General features: G+C 45.0%; 1 protein-coding gene across 5 annotated transcripts in view; it reads right to left on the reverse strand.

Annotated features, from left to right (window-relative positions):
- PTPN2 (protein tyrosine phosphatase non-receptor type 2) overlaps window positions 1-21,513 on the reverse strand; it is a 99,500-nt gene extending 77,987 nt beyond the window's left edge. For 3 of the 5 annotated variants that reach the window (XM_007974726.3, XM_007974724.3, XM_007974723.3), the window contains exon 1: window positions 21,319-21,497. In XM_007974726.3, coding sequence (XP_007972917.1) covers window positions 21,319-21,387 — 69 coding nt within the window. In that variant the 5' untranslated portion in view covers window positions 21,388-21,497. Of the gene's footprint in view, window positions 1-20,524; window positions 21,030-21,318 lie in introns of those variants that run through there. The other 2 variants (XM_007974729.3, XM_037982517.2) reach the window with 2 other exon arrangements.
- Between the last annotated feature and the right edge of the window lie 2,580 nt (window positions 21,514-24,093).

The following is a 24,093-nucleotide window of genomic DNA, read 5'->3' on the forward strand; positions in this document are numbered from 1 at the left end:
ACACCAAACCACGCCTTTAACCACGAACATACCCCCACCAACACGCAGCTGAAACCACGGTTCTTGTTTAACACCAAACCACACCTTTAACCACGAACATCCCCCCCACCAACACGCAGCTGAAACCACGGTTCTTGTTTAACGCCAAACCACACCTTTAACCACGAACATACCCCCACCAACACGCAGCTGAAACCACGGTTCTTGTTTAACGCCAAACCACACCTTTAACCACGAACATACCCCCACCAACACGCAGCTGAAACCACGGTTCTTGTTTAACGCCAAACCACACCTTTAACCACGAACATACCCCCCACCAACACGCAGCTGAAACCACGGTTCTTGTTTAACGCCAAACCACACCTTTAACCACGAACATACCCCCACCAACACGCAGCTGAAACCACGGTTCTTGTTTAACGCCAAACCACACCTTTAACCACGAACATACCCCCACCAACACGCAGCTGAAACCACGGTTCTTGTTTAACGCCAAACCACACCTTTAACCACGAACATACCCCCCACCAACACGCAGCTGAAACCACGGTTCTTGTTTAACGCCAAACCACACCTTTAACCACGAACATACCCCCACCAACACGCAGCTGAAACCACGGTTCTTGTTTAACGCCAAACCACACCTTTAATCACGAACATACCCCCCACCAACACGCAGCTGAAAACCATGGTTCTTGTTTAATACCAAACCACACCTTTAATCACGAACATACCCCCCACCAACACGCAGCTGGAAACCACGGTTCTTGTTTAACGCCAAACCACACCTTTAACCACGAACATACCCCCCACCAACACGCAGCTGAAAACCACGGTTCTTGTTTAATACCAAACCACACCTTTAACCACGAACATACCCCCCACCAACACGCAGCTGAAAACCACGGTTCTTGTTTAACACCAAACCACACCTTTAATCACGAACATACCCCCCACCAACACGCAGCTGAAAACCACGGTTCTTGTTTAACGCCAAACCACACCTTTAATCAAAACTAGATCTAAACGGCAAGAATCTTTGCTTTAAAGTATAATTTAACCAAACATTTTAAACCTAATTCTTTTTAATATGATTTCTGCTCAGAAAAAGCAAGGAAGAATTGAGTCACTAGTTAATTTCTTTCTTAGTGGCGATGATCCAAAACGTAGGCAACTCACAGAACAAAGATATCTTTCACAATTATTTATAATGTTGAAAGGCTTTAAATAAACTAAATGTCTAATGACAAAGAAAAGATTGGTTGAACAAATCGTGGTATATCCAACTGAATATCATGCAGCTCTTTTAAAAGCAGCCCTCATACCACACTGGTAGTAGCATAAACTCACAGTCTCATGGAAAGATAACATATGACATAAACAAAGGAAAAACAAATCAGTAAATGGAACTGAGCTATTATTAATACATGCTATTTGGTAAAAAAAAAAAAAAAAAAAAAAAAAATCCATTTAGCTCCTTAGCTGTATCTGAAATTTATACACACGTGCATTGCCTTCATTAAGACCACCCACCACCTCTTTTTCCAAAGTCGTCTAACTTTTGGGACATTATGAAATGGTCCATTCTAATCAATCGCCTTACAGCTTATCTCTAGGCCCAAAGATTTTAAATTCTAAACACACCTACTTTTTTTTTTTTTTTTTTTTTGAGATAGTGTTGCTCTGTTGCCAGGGAGGGTACAGTGGTGCGATCTCAGCTCACTGTAGCCTCCACCTCCTGGGTTAAATGGATTCTCCCACCTCAGCCTCCCGAGTAGCTGGGACTACAGGCGCCCGCCACCACATCCGGCTAATTTTTTGTGTTTTTAGTAGAGACAGGGTTTCACTGTGTTAGCCAGGATGGTCTCGATCTCCTGACCTCATGATGTGCCCGCCTCTGCCTCCCAAAGTGCTGGGATTACGGGTGTGAGCCACTGCGCTCAGTCTGAACATACCTACTTTCAATGTGTTTACTTTCTCCTATTATTTCACCTCCTAATATTTTCACATAATACCGTTTAATCCCTCTTGAAATTTTATATATATATATAGATACATATATATCTTGATACATATGTATGGCTTAAAATAAGGAACTAAACTGATTTTACTATAGAAGCAATTTTGCGGCCAGGCGTGGTGGCTCAAGCCTGTAATTCCAGCCCTTTGGGAGGCCGAGACGGGCGGATCACGAGGTCAGGAGATCGAGACCATCCTGGCTAATACGGTGAAACCCCGTCTCTACTAAAAAATACAAAAAACTAGCCGGGCGACGAGGCGGGCACCTGTAGTCCCAGCTACTTGGGAGGCTGAGGCAGGAGAATGGCGTAAACACGGGAGGCGGAGCTTGCAGTGAGCTGAGATCTGGCCACTGCACTCCAGCCTGGGCAGCAGAGCGAGACTCCGTCTCAAAAAAAAAAAAAAAGCAGCAATTTTGCTGGGCTCAAATAATGCTGGGTTGAAATGTAAGAGTAAGACTTTTTCTATTCATCCAGCTACTCTTCATTTCATAAGCAGTAACTGTGCCTAAATGGTACTATTTAAATTTAGGGACTCAAAAGTTTCAGGACTTCTGCTTAAGAAATTCCAATAGTATACTTCACATAAAGTCATCACTATATGTTTTTCATTGCAACAAGCTTTTCAAGAGAGTCAGAGAATTCAGAAGGTTGTCTTTAAGCAGACATTCGTAGAATCCTCAAACTAACTTGGTGTTATAGGATGGTCTTTAAAGAAACTGAGGCCAGACACTGTGAGTCATGCCTGTAATCCCAATACTTTGGGAGGCTGAGGCAGGAGAATCACTTGAGACCAGTCTGGGCAACACAGAGAGACCCCCATCTCTATTAAAAAATTTTAAAATTAGCAAGGCATGGTGGTACACATCTGTGGTTCCAGCTACTTGGGAGGCAGAGGTGGGAGGATCACTTGAGCCCAGGATTTCAAGACCAGCCTGGCCAACATGGTGAAAAACTCCCACCTCTACAAAAAAATACAAAAACTAACCAGGCGTGGTGGTGTACACCTGTAGTCCTAGCTACCTGGGAGGATGGGGTAGGAGGACCACTTGAGCCTGGGAAGTTGAGGCTGCAGTGAGCTGTGATCACTCCACTGCACTCTAGTCTGGGTGACAGAGTGAGATCCTATCTTTAAAAAAAAAAAAAAAACAAAGGAAATATTCTAAATGATATTTTTTAAAGTGTAAAATATTTACATTTTCACAGAACTATTTTTTTTTTTTTTTTTTTTTTTGAGACGGAGTCTCGCTCTGTCGCCCAGGCTGGAGTGCAGTGGCCGGATCTCAGCTCACTGCAAGCTCCGCCTCCCGGGTTTATGCCCTTCTCCTGCCTCAGCCTCCTGAGTAGCTGGGACTACAGGCGCCCGCCACCTCGCCCAGCTAGTTTTTTTTATTTTTTAGTAGAGACGGGGTTTCACCATGTTAGCCAGGATGGTCTCGATCTCCTGACCTCGTGATCCACCCGTCTGGGCCTCCCAAAGTGCTGGGGTTACAGGCTTGAGCTACCACGCCCGGCCCACAGACTATTTCTAAAACCCATCAGTCTCCTAAAACAAAAATATAAGAAGTATCATTTAACCTTTTCATCACACATTAATTTCAGCCTCAGGGGACTGTTAAGTAAATACAACTCTTTATCTCTATGTGGCCACAGAGTGCTTTTAGTTTCCGTGTGACTTCCTTGGAGAGAAACGAGTATCTTTACCTTTTTTTTTTTCTTTTTTTTCCTGGAAGCCCACTGAATTTCTGATACCTTCACCCCTCATCTTTTTTTTTAACTGTGTGAGATCTTCTACAGTATCTTTACCTTTTAATAAATTAATATACATTCACTGTTAGAACTGAGGACTCCACTGATGAGCCAAAAGGAAAACTAGTCAAGTCTACTACCACAAGATTCAGAGATAACCTAAACTTCCCGGATTTTTTACTTTATGGTTGAATCAATATACCTTTCATTTTTTTAATAAACATGGGACTATATAAGCATATTATTTATATACCTGCTTTAATCTCTTAAAACAAAAAAGATATCTTTTCCTGTCAATACAGTTTCATCATCATTTTTAAAGACTACTGTCTTAGTCCATTTGGACTACTGTAACAAAATATTAATACCTTAGGCTGGGTAATTTATAAACAACAGAAATTCATTTCTCACAGTTTTGTGGCTGAGAAGCCCAAGATCAAGCCGACCACACACTGGGTGTCTGGGGAGGGCTTGCTCTTTGCCTCAAAGATGGTGCCTTCTTGCTGTATCTTTACATGGTAGAAGGGGAAGCAGGCTCCTTCACGCCTCTTTAATCCCATTCATGAGGGCTCTGCACTCAAGACCTATCATCTCCCAAAGACCCCACCACTTAATACTACTGCATTGAGGATTTAGGTTCCAGTATATGAATTTTTGGAGGGATACACATTCAGAGCATAGCAACTACAAAATGCAAAATCTTTTGTTATAGAATATGCTATCATTTTACCCAATTCCATCGGCAATTCAATTTCAAAAACTTCACGATTACTAGAAACAATATGGTGAATATCCTTAGACATTATTATACATACTTCAATTTCCTGGCACTTCTTTTTTTAAGAAATAGAGATGAGGTATCACCATGTTGCCCAGCCTGATGTCGAATTGCTCAACTCAAATGATCCTCTCACCTTGGCCTTGTGAAATGATCAAAGGCATGAGCCACCACAACCATTCCCTCTTGGTAACCCTTTAAAAATGGAAGTCTGGGGGCCAGGTGCAGTGGCTCACATCTGTAATCCCAGCATTTTGGGAAGCTGAAGCAGGAGGATCGTTTGAGGTCAGGAGTTCTAGACCAGTCTGAGCAACATGGCAAAACCCTGTAGCTAAAAAATAAAAATTAGCCAGGCAATGGTGGTGCGCACCTGTACTCCCCGCTACTCCGGAGGCTGAGGTGGGAGCCCAGGGAGATTGCAGCTGCAATGAGCCAAGATTCTGCCACTGCACTCCAGTCTGGATGAGAGAGTTAGACCCTGACTCTAAATAAATAAATAAATAAATAAATAAATAAATAAATAAATAAATAAAGGAATTTTGAGGCTGGGCATAGTGGCTCATGTCTGTCATACTACCATTTTGGGAGGCCGAGGCGGGTGAACTGCTTGAGGCCAGGAGTTTGAGACCAGCCTGTCGAACACGGTAAAACCTCATCTCTACTAAAAATACAAAAATTAGCCAGGTGTGGTGGTGGGCACCTGTAATCCCAGCTACTCGGGAGGCTGAGACGGGAGAAATGCTTGAACCCAGAAGGCGGAGGTTGCAGTGAGCCGAGATTGCGCCACTGCACTCCAGCCTGGGTGACAGAGCAAGACTGTCTCCAAAAAACAAAAAACAAACAAAAACACTCTGGGCCAAGGCAGGAGGATTGTTTGAGGCCAGGAGTTCAAGACCAGCCTGGGAAACACGGTGAAACCACACATCTACAAAAAATACAAAAAAACCCACTAAAAATAAATAAAGCCAAGCATGGTGGTGTATGCCTTGGGAGGCAAAGCTGGGAAGATAGCTCGAACCCAGGTCAGGGCTGCAGTGAGCAGTGACTGCACCACTGCACTCTAGCCTGGTTGACAGAGTGAGACCCTGTCTCAAAAAATAAAATACATAAATAATAAAATGAAATGAAATAAAAATGGAACTCCTGAATCAAGGGCATATTTTGCCAATATTTTTCAAGAAAGACTGAAAGTGAGGTTTCTGCCTCACACTCAACAATATCGGTATTCTTTTTTTTTTTTCGTCCTCAGCTGCTGTCAAGATTTTTCTGTATTGCTTACTCTTTCAGATTTAAATTTACCTTAAATTTAAATTTTCTTTCGGCTGACTTAAAAAAAAATACATTACAGATATGTGCCAAGTCTTCATCGGAACTGGGTTAGCTTCTCCATTTGAGTCTTCCTTGTCACTTAACAGAGTTTCGCTTCAGTCTCCTCTGCTCCCTTTCAGGAACGTCTGTCAGACTCAGGGAAGTGCTCGCTCCTCACGCTCATTTCTCACACCTTTTTCCGGAGTTCTGAGAGATTTTTCTCAAGCCACCTCAGTATTCCGCATTATCTACTCTGCTAGCTTGGTACGGAATATTCCATTTTAACAATTGTGTGTTGTAACTTTAAAAACTCTTTACAGGTCGGGCGCAGTGGCTCACACCTGTAATCCCAGCACTTTGGGAGGCCGAGGCGGGTGGATCACGAGGTCAGGAGATGGAGACCATCCTGGTTAACACAGTGAAACCCCGTCTCTACTAAAAATACAAAAAAATTAGTCAGGCGTGGTGGTTGGCGCCTGTAGTCCCAGCTACTCAGGAGGCTGAGGCAGGAGAATGGCGTGAACCTGGGAGGCAGAGCTTACAGTGAGCCGAAATAGCACCAATGCACTCCAGCCTGGGCGACAGAGCCACACTCCGTCTCAAAAAAAAAAAAAAAAAAACTCTTTAGTGTTCTCAGTTTATTTTCTTTTCTCCACCTGCTCTTGTATTTGGACACCTGAATTACAGCTTCCTCTATCTCACACTATTTTGCATGCCCTCAATGATCTTGGGGTGAATTTTTCATTTGTCTAACGTGTGTTTGGTCATCTTTACAGAAAGTGCATACATACATCAGTTCTTAACCCACACCTGTGTGGCTCCTTACACTGTTCACTATCAATTCCTTAAGTCTCAAATATGTGGGAAAGACCCTTCTCTAGTGTCAAGTAATCACAAAGGTTTCTTCTTACCACTGTGCTTTGGTCACTTCAATGATAAATCAGAAAACAACAACAACAAAAGCTTCCAGCGTATGGGATTACAAGACCTTAATGGTCCTGGAAAATTATACTCATTTGTCATAGTTTTTTTTTTGTTTCGTTTTTGTTTTTTTGAGATTGAGTCTCGCTCTATAGATTGACCGGAGAGACTGGAGTGAAATGGCGCCATCTCAGCTCACTGCAACCTCCGCCTCCCGGGTTCAAGCGAATTCTCCTGCCTCAGCCTCTCAAGTGGCTGGGATTACAGGTGCGCACCACCACGCCTGGCTAATTTTTGTATTTTTAGTAGAGACAGGGTTTCACCATGTTGGCCAGGCTGGTCTTGAACTCCTGATCTCAGGTGATCCGCCCGCCTTGGCCTCCCAAAGTCTGGGATTACAGGCGTGAGCCACCATCTTCATTTGTCATAGTTTTCTATCGCCTTTCTTGCTGTCAATTTTTACCACTATTTACACAATTATGCCTAACAACTCTTCCTTTATTTTTAAAAAATCAAACTTCAGGCCAGGCGTGGTGGCTCACGTTTGTAATCTCAGCATTTTGGGAGGCCAAGGTGGGCGGATCACGAGATCAGGAGATTGAGACCAGGTGATCTGCCCACTTCAGCCTCCCCAAGTGTGGGGATTACAGCCATGAGCCACCACGCCTGGCCCCTGATTTATGTTTTAACAAGTGAAGCTATAAAACAAAGGCTCATGTTCTGAATTTTACAGTTTTAAGACTGGGCGCGGTGGCTCACGCCTGTAATCCCAGCACTTTGGGAGGCCAAGGCAGGCGGATCACTTGAAGTTAGGAGTTTGAGACCAGCCTTGCCAACAGGGCAAAACCCCATCTCTCCTAAAAGTACAAAAATCAGCTGTGTGCAGTGGCATGTACCTGTAATCCCAGCTACTCGGGAGGCTGAGGCAGGAGAATCGCTTGAACTCAGGAGGCGGAGGTTTCGGGGAGCCGAGAACGCACCACTGCACTCCAGCCCGGGTGACAGACAGACTCCGCCTCAAAAAAATAAGTAAAGGTTTAATTTTATTTTACTTATATTTTTGAGACAAAGTCTTGCCTTGTCGCTCAGGCTGGAATGCAGTGGTGTGATCACGGCTCACTGCAGCTTTGACTTCAGGGGCTCAAGTGATCCCCTAACCTCAGCCTGCCAAGTAGGTGGGACTGCAGGCACACCACCACGCCTGGCTAATTTTTTATATTTATTTGCTATGTTGCTTAGACTGGTTTCAAACTCCTGATCTCAAGCAATCTGCCTGTCTCGGCCTTCCTAAGTGCTGTTATTATAGGCGTCAGCCATGGCACTTGGTTTTGAAGTTTTTATTTATAAAATCTGTATTACTGCAACTTAATTTCCATCATTATCGGGGTAAAATGGTTATAGTATTTTATTAAATAATGTCATCATATTTTTAATATTTCGTACACAGCTTTCTTCTACGTATGGCATACAGAAAACATTACATTCTTAGACCATATTCTCCCTTGAACCGCTACAATGTAGAAGCAAATAATAAGAAACTGGAAAAGAATAATCTTGTTAATTTTATAATTTTATAAGGTAGGACCTTAAAATAATCCCAAATCGATAATGAGTTTCTACTTATGGGATAACATATCTAAGTTTCTTTCTTTAGGTCTCTGAGTGAATCCTAAATTGTATGATAAAAAATGTTCCCTTTTTAGTCAGATGTTTGTGCATATACTCTCTATAAAGATGGTCAGAAAAGGACACAGTGAAGAATCTTGCATCCTTTGAAACACCATTACTTCAGGATGGTGAAATAACCACTTACTTCTAGCCCTAAATATGACTGCCACTGGCTGGGGAGAAAAGATCTCTGGTAGAATAAGTTCTTTTCTTCATCACATTTGTTTTCTTTGAGAAGCTCTCTGGGGAAGAGAGTTTAGAGAACAGAATAGCTCATTGTCACTGAAGCCTACCGTGTGTCAGGCGTGTGCTCTGTGCTTTCTGTATGTTATCTAAGAGGTGGTTACAAATAAAAAAACAGACTTCCAAGACTATACTGCAGTGAGGCAGTAGATACAGATAGGAATTCAAGACTTTAGCACATTTTTTTTACTTATATTTACATATATTTATATACATATGCTCCCTATGTATGTATGGATTACATGGACATGGCAAAAATTAAACTGTACAAAAGGGTATATAGTGAAAAAGTTAAGTCACTTTCTCCTTTCCCTCAATCCTTTGCCTTAGGTGATAACTGTAACCGGTGTCTTTTACATTTTCCGAAAGATACTCTATCCTTATAGAAGCCAGACTGCTTGCCTGTCTTCCTCCAGCCATATATCCATCCCACCCTCGCAAAACAGATATTAGCATACTGTTCTGCACTTTGCTTTTTCACTTGGTATATGTTAAAAATACTTCCATATGCCGAGCACGGTGGCTCACGCCTGTAATCCCAGCACTTTAGGAGGGCGAGGCGGGCGAATCACGAGGTCAGGAGATTGAGACCATCCTGGCTAACACGATGAAACTCCGTCTCTACTAAAAATATAAAAAAAATAAAATTAGCTGGGCGTGGTGGCAGGCGCCTGTAGTCCCAGCTACTCAGGAGGCTGAGGCAGGAGAATGGCGTAAACAAGGGAGGCGGAGCTTGCAGTGAGCTGAGATCGTGCCACTGCACTCCAGCCTGGGCGACAGAGGGAGACTCTGCCTCCAAAAAAATAACCAAAATACTTCCATATAGATGATAAGTTATTTTTAACAACTGAATAGTATTCATTACTTAGCCAGTCATCTATAATGGACATATAGGTTATTTCCAGGTTTTAGCTATTACAAATAATGTTGCTATGAATAACCTCTCAAAGAAGCTGTATCAATGCATACTGTCACCAATAATGTAAGAAAGTGCCTGAGCTTCACCTACCCAATTATATTAACAAACTTTTTCATCTTTGATAGGTGAAAAATGGTATTATAGTTATAATTTGCAATTATGTTATTATTGTGAAGGTGAACAGCTTTTCTTGTTTTTAAAAGCCATTTGTATTTCCGCTCTCTTTTTGATATGTAGTTCTTTACGTATTAAGAAAATTCAGTTCTTGTCATACATTGCAAATATTTAAAAATTTTTATCTTTTGATCTTTATGTTATTTTTTCATGTCAAAAATTTAAATTTTTATGAAATCAAACTTAAACCTTTTTTCTCTAGGTTTCTGTGACATGGCATAAAAAATCCTTTTTCATTCTGTTGATTACAAAAAATTTTCTCCATTGTTTTCTTATATAATTTTATGGTTTCATTTATTTTGTTTAGATTATTGCCCAACCGGGACTTTATTACAGTACAAAGAATGAGGTAGGCCAGGCGCGTTGGCTCACACCTAAATCCCAGCACTTTGTGAGGGAAGCAGGCAGATCACCTGAGGTCAGGAGTTCAAGACCAGCCTGGCCAACATGGGGAAACCCCATCTCTACTAAAAATACAACAATTAGCTGGGTGTGGTGGTGCGCACCTGTAATCCCAACTACTGAGGAGGCTGAGGCAGGAGAATCGCTTGAACTCAAGAGGCAGGGGTTGCAGTTAGCCAAGATCATGCCATAGCATCCCAGCCTGGGCCACAGAGCAAGACTCTGTCTCAAAACAAACAAAAAACCACACAAAAAAAATAGAACAGAAGCAGTTCCCACTGTTACGAAGTTACCCCAAATTTCTAGGGCTACCCTGACGTACAAGGTCCTTTACTGGGACTAGAGGCGTAGAAACTCTAGGAATCCTGTGGCCTTAGCTCAAACCACAGGAAGAATTCCTGTGTACTATAAAGAAAACTGTAATGAGAAATCGATAGCTTTCAGAGTATAAAACTGTTCAAATATAGTGAAAGAAAAAATAAAATAATTCAGTATCAGATTTTCCTTAGGGGAATTAAAGCAGTTTGAAAAAAGGTTATAAATGATCAGTGACATGAACCAAATGAAACTGATAGAGCAAACGGCATATTAAATCAGATGTCCTGGATTTGAAAAGTTATTCATTGCATTCCCTTCCTCCATTCCTTTCGTTTGAAAAGTATCCAACCTTGAACCAGTTTGTTGGTTTGTCTGTTCTGAGACAAACAGCGCTGGGATTACAGGTGTGACCCACCAGCCTGGCCCCTGGAATCGGTTTCTTGACCACAATTTCTTATCCTGGGGACCACCAGGTGGGCCTGTAAACCTACTAACATCACATGCTGAGTCTAGGGGGACTGTATTTGTGTGGACATTTCCTCTCATGAACATGTTTCATTTTAAATGTGTCTAAAGGCACCGATGATCTTTAAAAGCAAGGATTTCACTGTTAAGTCAAAACAACTTCTTGAACCATTAGTACTACTGTACCATATATAGACCATTAAATCGGCACTATGTTTAAATACATTTAAAATGGCATTACATTCATTTTTAAAAGCTATTTCAGACAATGGCACTGTAAGGTAATGTTATTCCAGTTAAGAATATAACAGGCTGAGGCCGGGCGCGGTGGCTCACGCCTGTAATCCCTGCACTTTGGGAGGCCGAGGCGGGCGGATCACGAGGTCAGGAGATCGAGACCATCCTGGCTAACACGGTGAAACCCCGTCTCTACTAAAATACAAAAAATTAGCCGGGCGCAGTGGCGGGTGCCTGTAGTCCCAGCTACTCGGGAGGCTGAGGCAGGAGAATGGCGCTAACCCGGGAGGCGGAGCTTGCAGTGAGCCGAGATCGAGCCACTGCACTTCAGCCTGGGTGACAGAGTGAAGACTCCGCCTCAAAAAAAAAAAAAAAAAAAAAAAGAATATAACAGGCTGGGCCGGGCGCGGTGACTCACACCTATAATCCCAGTACTTTGGGAAGCCAAGGTGGGCAGACAACGAAGTCGGGAGATTAAGACCATCCTGGCTAACACGGTGGTCAAGACCGCGCCACTGCACTCCAGCCTGGGCGACAGAGGGAGACTCTGTCTCAAAAAAAAAAGAACATAGCACGCTGGATGCCACGGCTCAGGCCTGTAATCCCAGCACTCTGGGAGACCAAGGTGGGTGGATTACCTGAGGTCAGGAGTTCAAGACTGGCCCAGCCAACACAGTGAAACCCCATCTCTACTAAAAACACAAAAATTAGACAGGCGTGGTGGCAGATGCCTGTAGTCCCAGCTACTTGGGAGGCTGAGGCAGGAGAATCGCTTGAACCAGGGAAGTGAAGGTTGCAGTGAGCCAAGATCGTGCCACTGCACTCCAGTCTGGGTGACAGAGTAAGACTCCGTGTCTCAATAAAAAAAAAAAAAAGAAAGTAACAGAAAAGTTTAGTTTTCTTCTACTTAGGAGAGTCAGAGCTTATATTCTTTAAAGTTAGTCTGTGGAACTGTATCTCTTCCTCAGTTATTATCTGCTATGTCTTAAAGTTTATATGTTAAACTGATTTAGGATTTAGTATATGGCTAATCACCCTTATCCAAAGTAAGGTTGGTATTATTAAAAGTTCCAGTTTATTAGTTGGTTTAAATATCCTCTGACTCTCAACAGCTTTCCATTAAGAAAAAACTACCTTAATGGGGCATTAAGTTAAGGAATAGAAAGCAGAGAATTTAGATGAGGATTTCCAAGGAAAACAAATCATACAGAACGTTTATTCGAGACAGTGAAGAGCACACTTATGTTAATTTGAACTTTGCATACCCAGACCTTATCTGTCCATCTCTCTGGTTTACCCAGACTATTTTGAGGACCAAAGCAAAGAAGGGGAGAAGAGAGTAGGCAGGTAAGAAGACAAAGACAAGGCAGCTAAAAGAACACGAGGAGACTGAGAGAGCTATAATGGTTCTCCAACTGGGAATCAGGAATCCTCTGCAGAGTAACAAACTGGAAAAAGTAAAAAGGGCTTTTAAGATTCTGGCTGGCCAAGCACTGTGGCTCCCCAGCACTACGGGAGGGTGAGGCGGGAGGATCGCTTTAGCCCAGGAGTTCGAGACCAGTCTGGACAACATGATGAGAACCTGTCTCTACAAAACATAAAAAATTAGCCAAGCATGGAGGGGTGCATCTGTGCAGTGAGCCATGATCTCATCACTGCACTCCAGTCTGGGTGACAGAGTGAGACCCTGTCTCAAAAAAAAAATTCTGGTTAAGGGCTGGGCATGGTAGCTCATGCCTGTAATCTCCCATTTCGGGAAGCCAAGGTGAGCGGATCACTTGAGGCTGGGAGTTCAAGACCAGACCAGTCTGGCCAAGGAAAACAACAACAACAAAAGGAGGTGGGCAGGAGGGGAAGGGGAAGGAGGAGGGGAAGGAGGGGGGGAAGGAGGAGGGGAAGGAGGAGGGGAAGGAGGAGGGGAAAGAGGAGGGGAAGAAATTTGTCAGGCATGGTGGTGTGTGCCTGTACTCCCAGCTTCTCCGGAGGCTGAGGCAAAGGGATCACTCGAGCCAGGAGTTGGGAGTCTGCAGTGACCTATGATCGCGCCACTGCACTCCAGCCTGGGTGACAGAGTGAGACCCCTTCTCAAAAAAAAAAAAAAAAAAAGATTCTGGTTAAAATCAAGAAATCAAAAAAGAGGCAACTAGAAAAGCTAGGGGACAAACGCAACTATCTGGATTTCTGTAATTATAGATATCGGTAATCTATAAAACACATGTCAAAGGCAAAACAATATGATTTCCAGGTATACATTCCCCATTGGGGCACCCTTCCCAAGGCTGCTTTCCCTTCAAGCAGTGGTCTTTACCTTTTGAGGGATCACAGACATATCCACTAAGAAACTGACAAAAGCTAAGGAATCACCTAGAAACGAAATACCTGTGAACACACGTACATAAAATTTAGCAGTTTCAGGAGATTTGCAAATACCTTTCAAGTCTGATCCTGGATTCCAGACACTGTTTTAAAGGCCTCAAGTCCCAAAACGACCCTACCTATTATAACACATCCACTCCCTCCTGGCCATCAAAATTAAGATGATTCCCTCTGTGCCACTGATCTCAAATAGATTATACGAAGAAAGCACTATAGGTAGTCACATGGGTAAATTAGGACAGTGCTGAAATGAGAATCAGAAGGACTGGATTTGAGTCCCAGTTATGTCACTAGCAGATACTGTAACATCAGGTAAGTCACAACAGTGTTAGCTCAGTATTTCCTCAGCCATAAATGAGGGGTTTGGAATAAACTAAGGTGCTGACATTTTAAAAGGGAGCAACTTTCCTGTGTTTACTGAATATTTACCAGGAATCTAACATGTTTCAGGTCCCATAGGTAGGTGGTGGGAAAACAAAGACGACGACCACCCTCAAGGAGCTACACAGACAAGTAGATAGCTACAAAACAATGCGGTTCATATTCTAATAAAAGAAACAAGAGAAGGAGGAGCATATAACTTTGCCCAAGAAGACTAGAGCCTAGTCTTGACGATGTTTCCCAAATAGATACGGTAGACACGGAGTATATCCAACATATGAAGACTCCAAGGTGTGAGACAGCAGCCAATCTTCAAGGCAATTCAGAGTTTGTGCAACCATGTAAAAGCACTGAGATCAGACAGCAGGCAGGAGAATGTGTAACTAGTAGGCAAGGGAAGTGTTTTAGAATAAGACAGCTTTGATTCACCTGCCTAACTGGCTGCCCCACTGTAAGTATGAGAAGAACAGTGTGCATCTGACATCTGACTTCTAAAAATTAGCTGACTCACAAATGGTAAAAACTGTTCTCTAACAATATTTGAACTACAAATTTCTAATAAAGAAAAATGGCGGCCAGGCGTGGTGGCTCACGCCTGTAATCCCAGCACTTTGGGAGGCCAAGGCGGGTGGATCACAAGGTCTGGAGATGGAGACCATCCTGGCTAACATGGTGAAAACCCATCTCAACTAAAAATACAAAAAATTAGCCGGGCGTGGTGGTGGGCACCTGTAGTCCCAGCTACTCGGGAGGCCGAGGCAGGAGAATTGCTTGAACTTGGGAGGCAGAGCTTGCAGTGAGCCGAGATGGCGCCACTGAACTCCAGCCTGGACAACAAAGCAAGACTCTGTCTCAAAAAAAAAAAAGGAAAGAAAAAAGAAAAAAAAAAAAAAAAAAAAAGAAAAAGAAAAAAGAAAAATGGCCAGGCACAGAGGCTCATGCTTGTAATCCTAAGACTTTGGAAGGTTGAGGTGGACAGATTCCTTGAACTCAGGAGGTGAAGATCAGCCTGGTCAAGATGGTTAAATCCTGTCTCTACAAAAAATACAAAAAAAAAAATTCTACTCGGGAGGCTGAGGCAGGAGAATGGTGTAAACCCGGGAGGCGGAGCTTGCAGTGAGCTGAGATCCAGCCACTGCACTCCAGCCTGGGCGACAGAGCGAGACTCCATCTCAAAAAATAAAAATAAAAAAATTAGACAGGCCCAGCGATGTGGGGGGCTGAGGCAGGAGGATGTCTTAAGCCCAAGAGGTTGAGACTGCAGTTAGCTGAGATCATGCCACTGCACTACAGACTGGGTGACAAAGTGAGACCCAGTCTCAAAAAGAAAAGAAAAAAAAAAATGTGGCAGGGCATGGTGGCTCACACCTGTAATCCCAGCACTTTGGGAGGCTGAGGCGGGTGGCCCACCTGAGGTCAGGAGTTCAAGACCAGCCTGACAAACATGGTGAAACTGCGTCTCTACTAAAAATACAAAAATTAGCCAGGCTTGGTGGCAGGCACCTGTAATCCCAGCTACTTGCGAGGCCGAGGCAGGAGAATTGCTTGAACCCGGGGGGCGGAGGTTGCAGTGAGTCAAGATCGCACTACTGCACTCCAGCCTGGGTGACAGAGTGAGACTTGGTTGCAAAAAAAGAAAAATGAAGTCAGTCCGGAGTTCCACTGTTTATAAACCCTGATTAATCAACCAAATTCCAAGAGGCTGAGGTGAGAGGCTCACCTGAGCCCAGGCGTTTGAGGTTGCAGTGAGCTATGATCGCACCACTGCACTGGCACTCCAGACTGGGCAAGAGTGAGAACCCATCTTTAAAAAAGAAAGGAGGCCGGGCGCGGTGGCTCAAGCCTGTAATCCCAGCACTTTGTGAGGCCGAGGCGGGCGGATCACAAGGTCAGGAGATCGAGACCATCCTGGCTAACACCGTGAAACCCCGTCTCTACTAAAAAATACGAAAAACCAGCCGGGCGAGGTGGCGGCGCCTGTAGTCCCGGCTACTCGGGAGGCTGAGGCAGGAGAATAGCGTGAACCCGGGGGGCGGAGCTTGCAGTGAGCCGAGATAGCGCCACTGCACTCCAGCCTGGGGCACAGAGCAAGACTCCGTCTCAAAAAAAAAAAAAAAAAAAAAAAAGAAAGGAATTTAAAAACAAATAAACTCTTTCTGAGTCATCACTTCTTAGAAACATCCCATAACACGGCTTTTGCGATTCCCCAGTTTTACTCTTTTCCTCAGTAGGCACATAGACTCCATTCCTTCTCTCTGCCTTTCTCAAAGGTCAGCCTGGTGCAGACACCAATCAGTAGTGACGAAAGGAAAAGCCAAAAAAGGATCATGAACATTAACCAAAAAGTCAGAATTAACCTCATACAATGAGACCAAATTAAACTTTTCCAATTGCACCCTTTGTTTTGTTGTTCTTGTTTTAGAGACAGGGTCTCACTCTGTCACCTAGTCTGTAGTGCAGTGGCACAATTATGGCTCACTGCAGCCCTAACCTCCTGACTCCAAGGGATCCTCCCACCTCATCCTCCCAAAGCACTGGGATTACAGGGATCAGCCACCGCCTGGCCAGCACTCTTTCACAATCAATTCTTCCACCTGTTGCTCTTGGTCCCACTGACTCTTGCTTTCCAAGATTTCTGGCTCCAACAATCATCCCTTCTATTTCAACCTCCACCTCTCTCTCTAGGTTCATCCCTGCAGTCACATAAATATATCAAGTTGCCCTTTCCTTGTAAAAAGTCATCCATTCAGCACATATTTTCAAGCGCTTACTAAGCATCTGGTGCTGTGCAAAGCACTGGCACTGCCTTCACGAAGCTCTGAAGAGGTAGTAAAAAATATAAACTCAGATTAACAGTCTGTTCTGCTCCAACCTAAGAATTCATTTCTAAGAAACCTCCTATTATCAAAGTCATGAAATAAAAGACACTGTTCAGCAGGAGCAAAAAGGAGTAAGGGACCAGAGTTTCAGACTCAAAATACTAAATTCATTTCTCCTGCAAGAAGTTCAGCAAGGTATCAAGTTCCCCTACTACTAAGTCTGGCTTTTAGTTGTATCCAGTTTTTGCTCAAGAGCAAAGCCTTTCTTTTCCCAGCTTCATTAGCATTACCAAAAAAAAGCACAACTCTTCAAAAACATCATCAGAAACATAAAACATCATCAGAAACTGTTGTGCTAAACAAAGCAGAAAACCACCTTGAACACTTTTTTCCTACTCAAGCTGTGTTACTTTAAAGATAGTGGTTTGCTGAATGCAAATTGTGTTCCCGAAATCATTTGCTGCTGTATGACATCCAATTCCCGCTATGAAAGGGGAAGTCTTGGGATGCTAGAGAAGTACGCAACCGGGGCTCATACCCAGCATGGGCAGGTCAAGAAGGCCTGCCAAGGAAGTGAGACTTCAAGGATGAGTAGGAGGTAGTTTAAGCAAGAAAGGAAAGAGGAGGGAAAATTGTGCCAAGGCAGAGAGAACGACATTTACAAACGCCCTAAGGGGAGAATGGACACACACACTTCCAAGAATACAGCACAGTGGAAAAGAGGGAGGAAAGCAACAGGGGAAATCAAGCGAGAGATGCAGGCCATGAGGTCTTGTGAGCTGGAGGAAGGGATGAATTTACATTGTGAGCAACGGGAACCCGTTAAAGCGTTTAAGTGAGAAGTCACACAATTTTGCTTCATTTTAGCTGCCTCTCCCCACTTCTTCAAGTTGGGTTTCTAAAAAGAGCAGTGTACACTTGGTGGTTTGCATTTCTTCCTACCCTCTCTCCTGAACTCCTCGTATCTGTCTTGTGTAGTCTGCTGGCATGACTCCCTTTAAGGTATCTGTTAAGCTAGCTGCTTGATGTAATGGCCATCTCAGGTTGGCCCTTACCTGTCAGGCGGCCCTGCTCACCCTCAACTCCCTCCACTGCTTTCCTCCCCACTTCTGCGGCTGTTCCTCGCCAGTCTTTTTTGCAAGCTCCTCTTTCTCTACCCATCCTTTTAAATGTTGTCAAGATTCTGTCCTTGGCCTTTGGTATTTCCAAACGCTCTGTATCTTCCCTGGATGATCTCATCAATGTCTAAGACCTCAAATACCACCCATGTGTTCATGATTTCCAAAATCACATTTACTCAGACCTGTCTCCCGAACTCCAAATTTATACATTCAACTAGCTTAATTTCAGTGTCTCGCAGGTACCTCAAGTTGAATTAAACAGTTTCAAAACCAAACTTGTACATAATATATACTCCTTTACCATTTCATTTCATATCTCTTATCTCCCCTCCATCCCTCCTGCCACTGCCTAAGTGCAGGAGCTCATCATTTCTGTTCAGGTTTACTCCAACCAACTACTGCCCCGCGCCGCGTGCCTACACTTTCCCCATCCAGCCTGCTAGCAGTCAGAACGATTTTGCTAACAAGTAAATACGATCAGCCCGGAGCGGTGGCTCACACCTGTAATCCCAGCACTTTGAGAGGCCGAGGCAGGGGGATCACCTGAGGTCAGGAGTTCGAGATCAGTCTGGCCAACATGGCGAAACCCTGTCTCTACTAAAAGTACAAAAAAATCAGCCGGGCATGGTGGTGTGTGCCTGTAATCTCAACTATGCAGGAGGCTGAGGCAAGTGAATCACCTGAACCCGGGAGACAGAGGTTGCAGTGAGCTGACATCTCACCACCCTGGGCGACAGAGCGGGACTCTGTCAAAAAAAAAAAAAAAACCCGTTAATATGATCATGGTATTTCCAGGCTTACAATTCCACAGACAGTTCCCATTAACCAGCTCAAATTCCTTACTCTGATCTACAAGGGCCTTCTAGGCTCTGCCTTATTCTCCAGCATCTCAACTTCACACCAGTCTCCAAGCTAAACTGTGGGTGGTTCTCTCAGCATTCCTTCAGTGGTTCTCTCAGCATTCCTTCAGCGCCTTTGTGCATTCCCTCCTTGCTGGAACACTAATTCCCTTTACCTCCCTTGTCCTGTTCCCCTGGCCAATGTCTTTCAAGACTTAGGTGAAGTCCTCCCTCCCCCCAGAAGCTTCACCAGAACTCCCATGTGCACCCCTTTTTCGGAAGTACAGGACTCCTAGGTATACAACTCCACAACACCCTGTGCTTCAGGCTAGCTTTACATGTATCACTTGAACGTTTTCATCTGCTTACCTATTTACAGGGCTGCATCCTGAAAAACTGGGACTCTTGTCTTTTAACTAGAATTCTCTGTGTCTAACACTAGCACGTAACAAGCATGTTATGAACTAATGAACGAAAACATGGAACTACGATGAGGCCCCAAAAGAATAAGCCCTAGAGTGTGAGCACCTCGAGGGCAGGAACCTTGTCAGGAGCATTCTCTGCTGAATCCCCACGGCCACGAGCAAAAGCTGCAACTCCACTGGTGTCCGGGCATATTTGTGGAATGGCTGAATGGATGTTCTAACTCTAAGGCCACAGAAAACACACAGTCCAAACTTCCTGACTTGCTTTCCATTACTAACTTTCTTGATTTGTGACCTACTTTTACTGTAACATCAGTGTGCATGGTCATGGTTTCATGACCAAACGAATGGTCTTGTTTTCCACTAGGAAAAAATACTAATATGAGTATTGACCAACCAATTAAACTACAGGATTCCTCGGTAAGAATCTATAGAAGGATTTCCTGATCTTTTTGAAAATGGATGTGAAATACTCCAGAGGATGCGAGTAAGTTTATTTTTCTGGAAAGAGGAATCACAATTCTTATTGAATTTTCAAAGATATTAATGATACCAAAGAAAATCAAATTTCTTAAACCAAAATGTTAAGCTGAATTAAGTTACATTCACTTTTCTCTTTTCAAATCTATTTCGATATATATAACCTAAGCCTTAGATACAGCAGCCTCTGCTAAAACAAATGTAACTGGAGAAGATGCAGCTGGCAGGCTCTCTCTCACATTAAGATTCCTACTAGAATTAGCGTTTCACATTGTCTATAATTGGAAGAGTCCTTAACAGCATTTCTTTAAAACTTGAAGCTCTATTCTAACATACTCTGTATCATGGGAATCAGGATATTTATACTTCCCACTAATGTGTTCAAGAAGAAAACGTTACTTTCTGAACACATTTTTCACTGTCATCTAATTAAATGGAAAGGGGAAAAACCCAGGATCATCCACATTTACAGGAAAGCCCGTCTTTTCTTTTACTTTACACACAGAGAACCAAACATCAGAAGCAGCATTAACTTAACCGTCACCAAATTCAATCTGGGGAATACGGCGAGGATTAAACGAAGGAGAAAGCAATTAAATCATTTTAAAAGAAAGTTTTGTTTGAATTAAAAGGTAGTCTAGTTGACATAAAAAGGCGAATCACAGGTGTTTATACTACATATTGCATCTTTGTGAGCTGAACAGGCACGATTAGGGCGATAGGCGTCGGAACAGGGTGCCCCTGGCGAGGGGACGCGGGCACTATCTCAGGGCAAGGAAAGGTTGTTTTGATTTGAGGGGGGCTTGCAAGGGGGGATTCATCTGTGACACTCGTTTGGGAGCACACATGAGATCTTCGTTTCACTGCAGGGAAAGCATACCTCAGTAAGGAAAACTATAAAGAGAATGGCACGCTATCACTGGACGAACACAAGCAGAGCCTCTCTCGTTCCGGGAAGATTCTGCGGGGGAAGACCCCATGCGGGGCGCCGCTGGGCTACTGGGGAATGCGAAGTCGGAGGGTGCCGGGAGCGCTGCCCTCGCCCGAGGCCACGAGCCACCCCCAACCACGGCGGCTCCGCCAGGAGAGCGGGCTTCGCCTCGCGGAGGGCTGCGGCGGCCGGACCGGCGCCCACGGCGGCCTGCTCCGACAGGTCCTGCGCGAGCGCCAGCGGGACCCGGACGCCGCGGCCCCGCTCGCCCGCCCCCGCCTTCGCCGCTCTCGGGGACGCCGACTGCCTGCCCGGCCACAAAACACCCGGCCAGAGAAAAACCACGAGCTGTCCGCGAGCAGGAACCACGCACAGCGCCGTGGGAGCGACGGCGAGGCGCGGGGTCCGGCGCCCCCACAGAGTCACCAACAACCCCGACCCGGGCCGCTCCACGCCAGTGGCGTATCCACGCGCTCCCCAAGACGGCGCTTTGGCGCCGCCCTCCAGAACCAACCGCGCTTGCGCTAACCAAGAGGCTGCTCAACTCATGCATGCCTTTTTTTTTTTGCCCCAAAAGGAGCAAGAGAGCGGTCAGCGCAGGCGCACCCCTGACGCGGCCCGCGCCGCCACTTCCGCCCCGAGCGAGAGGCGAGAGGCGGGGGAGGCGGGAGGGAGCCTGCGGGCAAGGCACGAGCCCGGGTCTCGGAGGAGGTCGGCGACCGCCGCGCGGGTCCGCTACTCACCAAGTACAGCGACTGCCAGCGACGCTGAGTATCCAACTCCTCGAACTCCCGCTCGATGGTGGTGGGCATGGCGGCGGGAGCGAGCTGGCGCGAGCAAGCTGGCGCGAGCAGAGCCTGCGCCGGCGGAGAGGCTCAGGCCCCGCACGATCCGGGGCGAGCGCTGGCGCTGCGACGCATGCGCGCTGCGCGCCGCGCCCCGCCCCCACGCCCAGCCTGGCCGGGCGTGGGGAAAGTACCTGGAGCGTCGGACGTCAGCGCGCAGACTCGGCGCCCGAGCGCCGCGCGGAGTCGGCGGTGGGGCGGGGCGGGGCGGGGCGGGGCTCGGGACGCCCAGGTGGGAGGGGGCGGGGCCAGGGGACCACCGGGCGGCAGTGGTCGCGGCGCACAGCACGAGGTGGCAGCCTCTTGGGCTGGCTTCTTCCGACACGAGGGAGGTGGTGGTGTGGGGGGCGGGGTTACTGGAATAGGACCCCCTGAGGAAGTCCCCAGAGAAGTCGCCGGCACGCTCCGCCTTCTTGCTTTCCCATTTCTCGTTTTCTTCGCAGCCTTCGTATTTTTTTAAAGTGCGGTATTTGAATTTCATTTTAAATATCTTCTAGGTCAGTTTAGCGGCCTGTGACCAACTTGGGAACAGATTCCTCATTCTTTTCTGCCCTGGTGTCAGCTCCTGTAAGCCTGCAGATTTTATGCCAAATAAACCGCTGGAGCAAAAGGCAAGGCAGCCTCCCCCGAATTTGGGAGAATACACGTTGTTAAGAAAACGTTCTACAACTTACGAATTAGAGTTAACTGTAAAAAAAAGCACGTCTTCTTTTACCAAACAAACGTACTAGTTGGGGAAGTCATCTTGCTTCAGATTTAAGATAGTTCTTTTTTAGTGCTTGTAATATCCTACTATATAATCTTCGTAAGAAACGTGAAGGATTAGGAGAGGTTTAGCCGTGCTATCCAGTATTGGGATTTAAACTTTAAATATTAATTCAATTCCTCAGTGGCACCAGCCACATTTCAGGTGTGGTATAACCCTGTATGGCTAGTGGCTGCTATGTGACAAAGTACATATGTAGAACGTTTCTATCATCAAAGACAGTTCTTTTTGACAGAGCCGGCTAAGAGGACTAAAATACTTGGAGCAGAAAAATGTCCTTAATCACATAAAAGAATGAAAACCCTAGCCAGAAGGTTAAAAAAAAAAAAAAAAAAAAAAAGTTGGCTACGGAACTAGAAGAAATCGTAGTAACAAAACATTAAGCAGTCAGCAAGCTTTCTACTTACATAGTGTGATTTAGGGATACAGGAAAGCTTCCCCCGAAAGACCCCACAAAGTCTAATGGGCCTTGGTTTTGAAATTCTGTCATTGAATCTGATTGTTTTGATTAAAGGCGTGGTATCTCACAGAATATCCTGTAACCGTTCGCATTAGTCTGCTCATCAGATTGCTTTCCAACCAAAGAATACTGTGTTCTACCAAGGGAGAGCTAGTCTCCCACCTAAAATCAAGGTTGGCAATGGTGGGGGTGTTTCCCTGAAAGGAGGGGCATCTTTGTCTCAAAACAGCAGTTCTTATCGCCAAGTATTCTCTTTGGAACTCACTTGTCAGCCTGTCTGGTTGGGGAGCTGTATTTGCCTATTTAGTTTGCTGAGTGCAGCAAAGAATCCAGAGCAGCGGTTCTCGCACCAGCATCATTTGCATCTGCTGTGAGCTTCTTTGAAATGCAGATTTGGAGGCCTCACCCCAACCTACTGAGTCAGAATCTCTGGTGTTGGGGCCCGGGAGACTTGTTAAACAAGCTCTCCTGGGGATGCCTATGCCTCCCCGAAGTTTGAGAACGATTGCTCCAGAAGAATACCTACTGAAGCCCGGGGATAAAAAGAAAACAACAGAGATTAACTTGCTTTGAGATATCCTGCTGACAAGATATGACTTGGTCTCTCTGACATATGTGACCCCAGTCCAACGAGTTCCTAGCTTGCTGTTTCTGAAGGACCCCAAACCTAGACTTTTGCCCCCTTTGAAGTCAAGATCAGAGGTTCTCAGGATTTTAAAATGTCGAGCGTCCCTAGTGCCCCCAAATTGTTCAAATTCCTTTGATAGTAGGGATACTTTTTTTTTTTTTTTTTTTTTTGAGACGGAGTCTGGCTCTGTCGCCCGGGCTGGAGTGCAGTGGCCGGATCTCAGCTCACTGCAAGCTCTGCCTCCCAGGTTTACGCCATTCTCCTGCCTCAACCTCCCGAGTAGCTGGGACTACAGGCGCCCGCCACCTCGTCCGGCTAGTTTTTTGTATTTTTTTGGTAGAGACGGGGTTTCGCCGTGTTAGCCAGGATGGTCTCGATCTCCTGACCTCGTGATCCGCCCGTCTCGGCCTCCCAAAGTGCTGGGATTACAGGCTTGAGCCACCGCGCCCGGCCGATAGTAGGGATACTTTTATGTGCATACTTTTTATATATTTGAGGAAATACATAATGAACAAAGTCTGTTAATTTAAAAAATTACAAATTCATTTAAAAGAATTATGAAATTAGTCATGTGTATTTTTAAATAATAGTACATATATGTATGAGATACTCATTTTACAGATAATGCTTGGTGGATTATATATTTAGATTCATAGCAATGTCTTCAACTCACTCCTTGGCCCCTTCAATCCCTGTTTGGGAACCACTGCTCTAGACCAGAGGAAATGAAGCATAGCAAGAGTTTGGAGTCCCTTCCTTCACTGGAACAAGGCCTGCCTTCTGCACTTTAGTATCCTGTTAAAGAGGCTCTCTCCCCTC

This window comes from Chlorocebus sabaeus, chromosome 18 (assembly GCF_047675955.1).
Source record: "Chlorocebus sabaeus isolate Y175 chromosome 18, mChlSab1.0.hap1, whole genome shotgun sequence".
Taxonomy (NCBI): domain Eukaryota; kingdom Metazoa; phylum Chordata; class Mammalia; order Primates; family Cercopithecidae; genus Chlorocebus; species Chlorocebus sabaeus.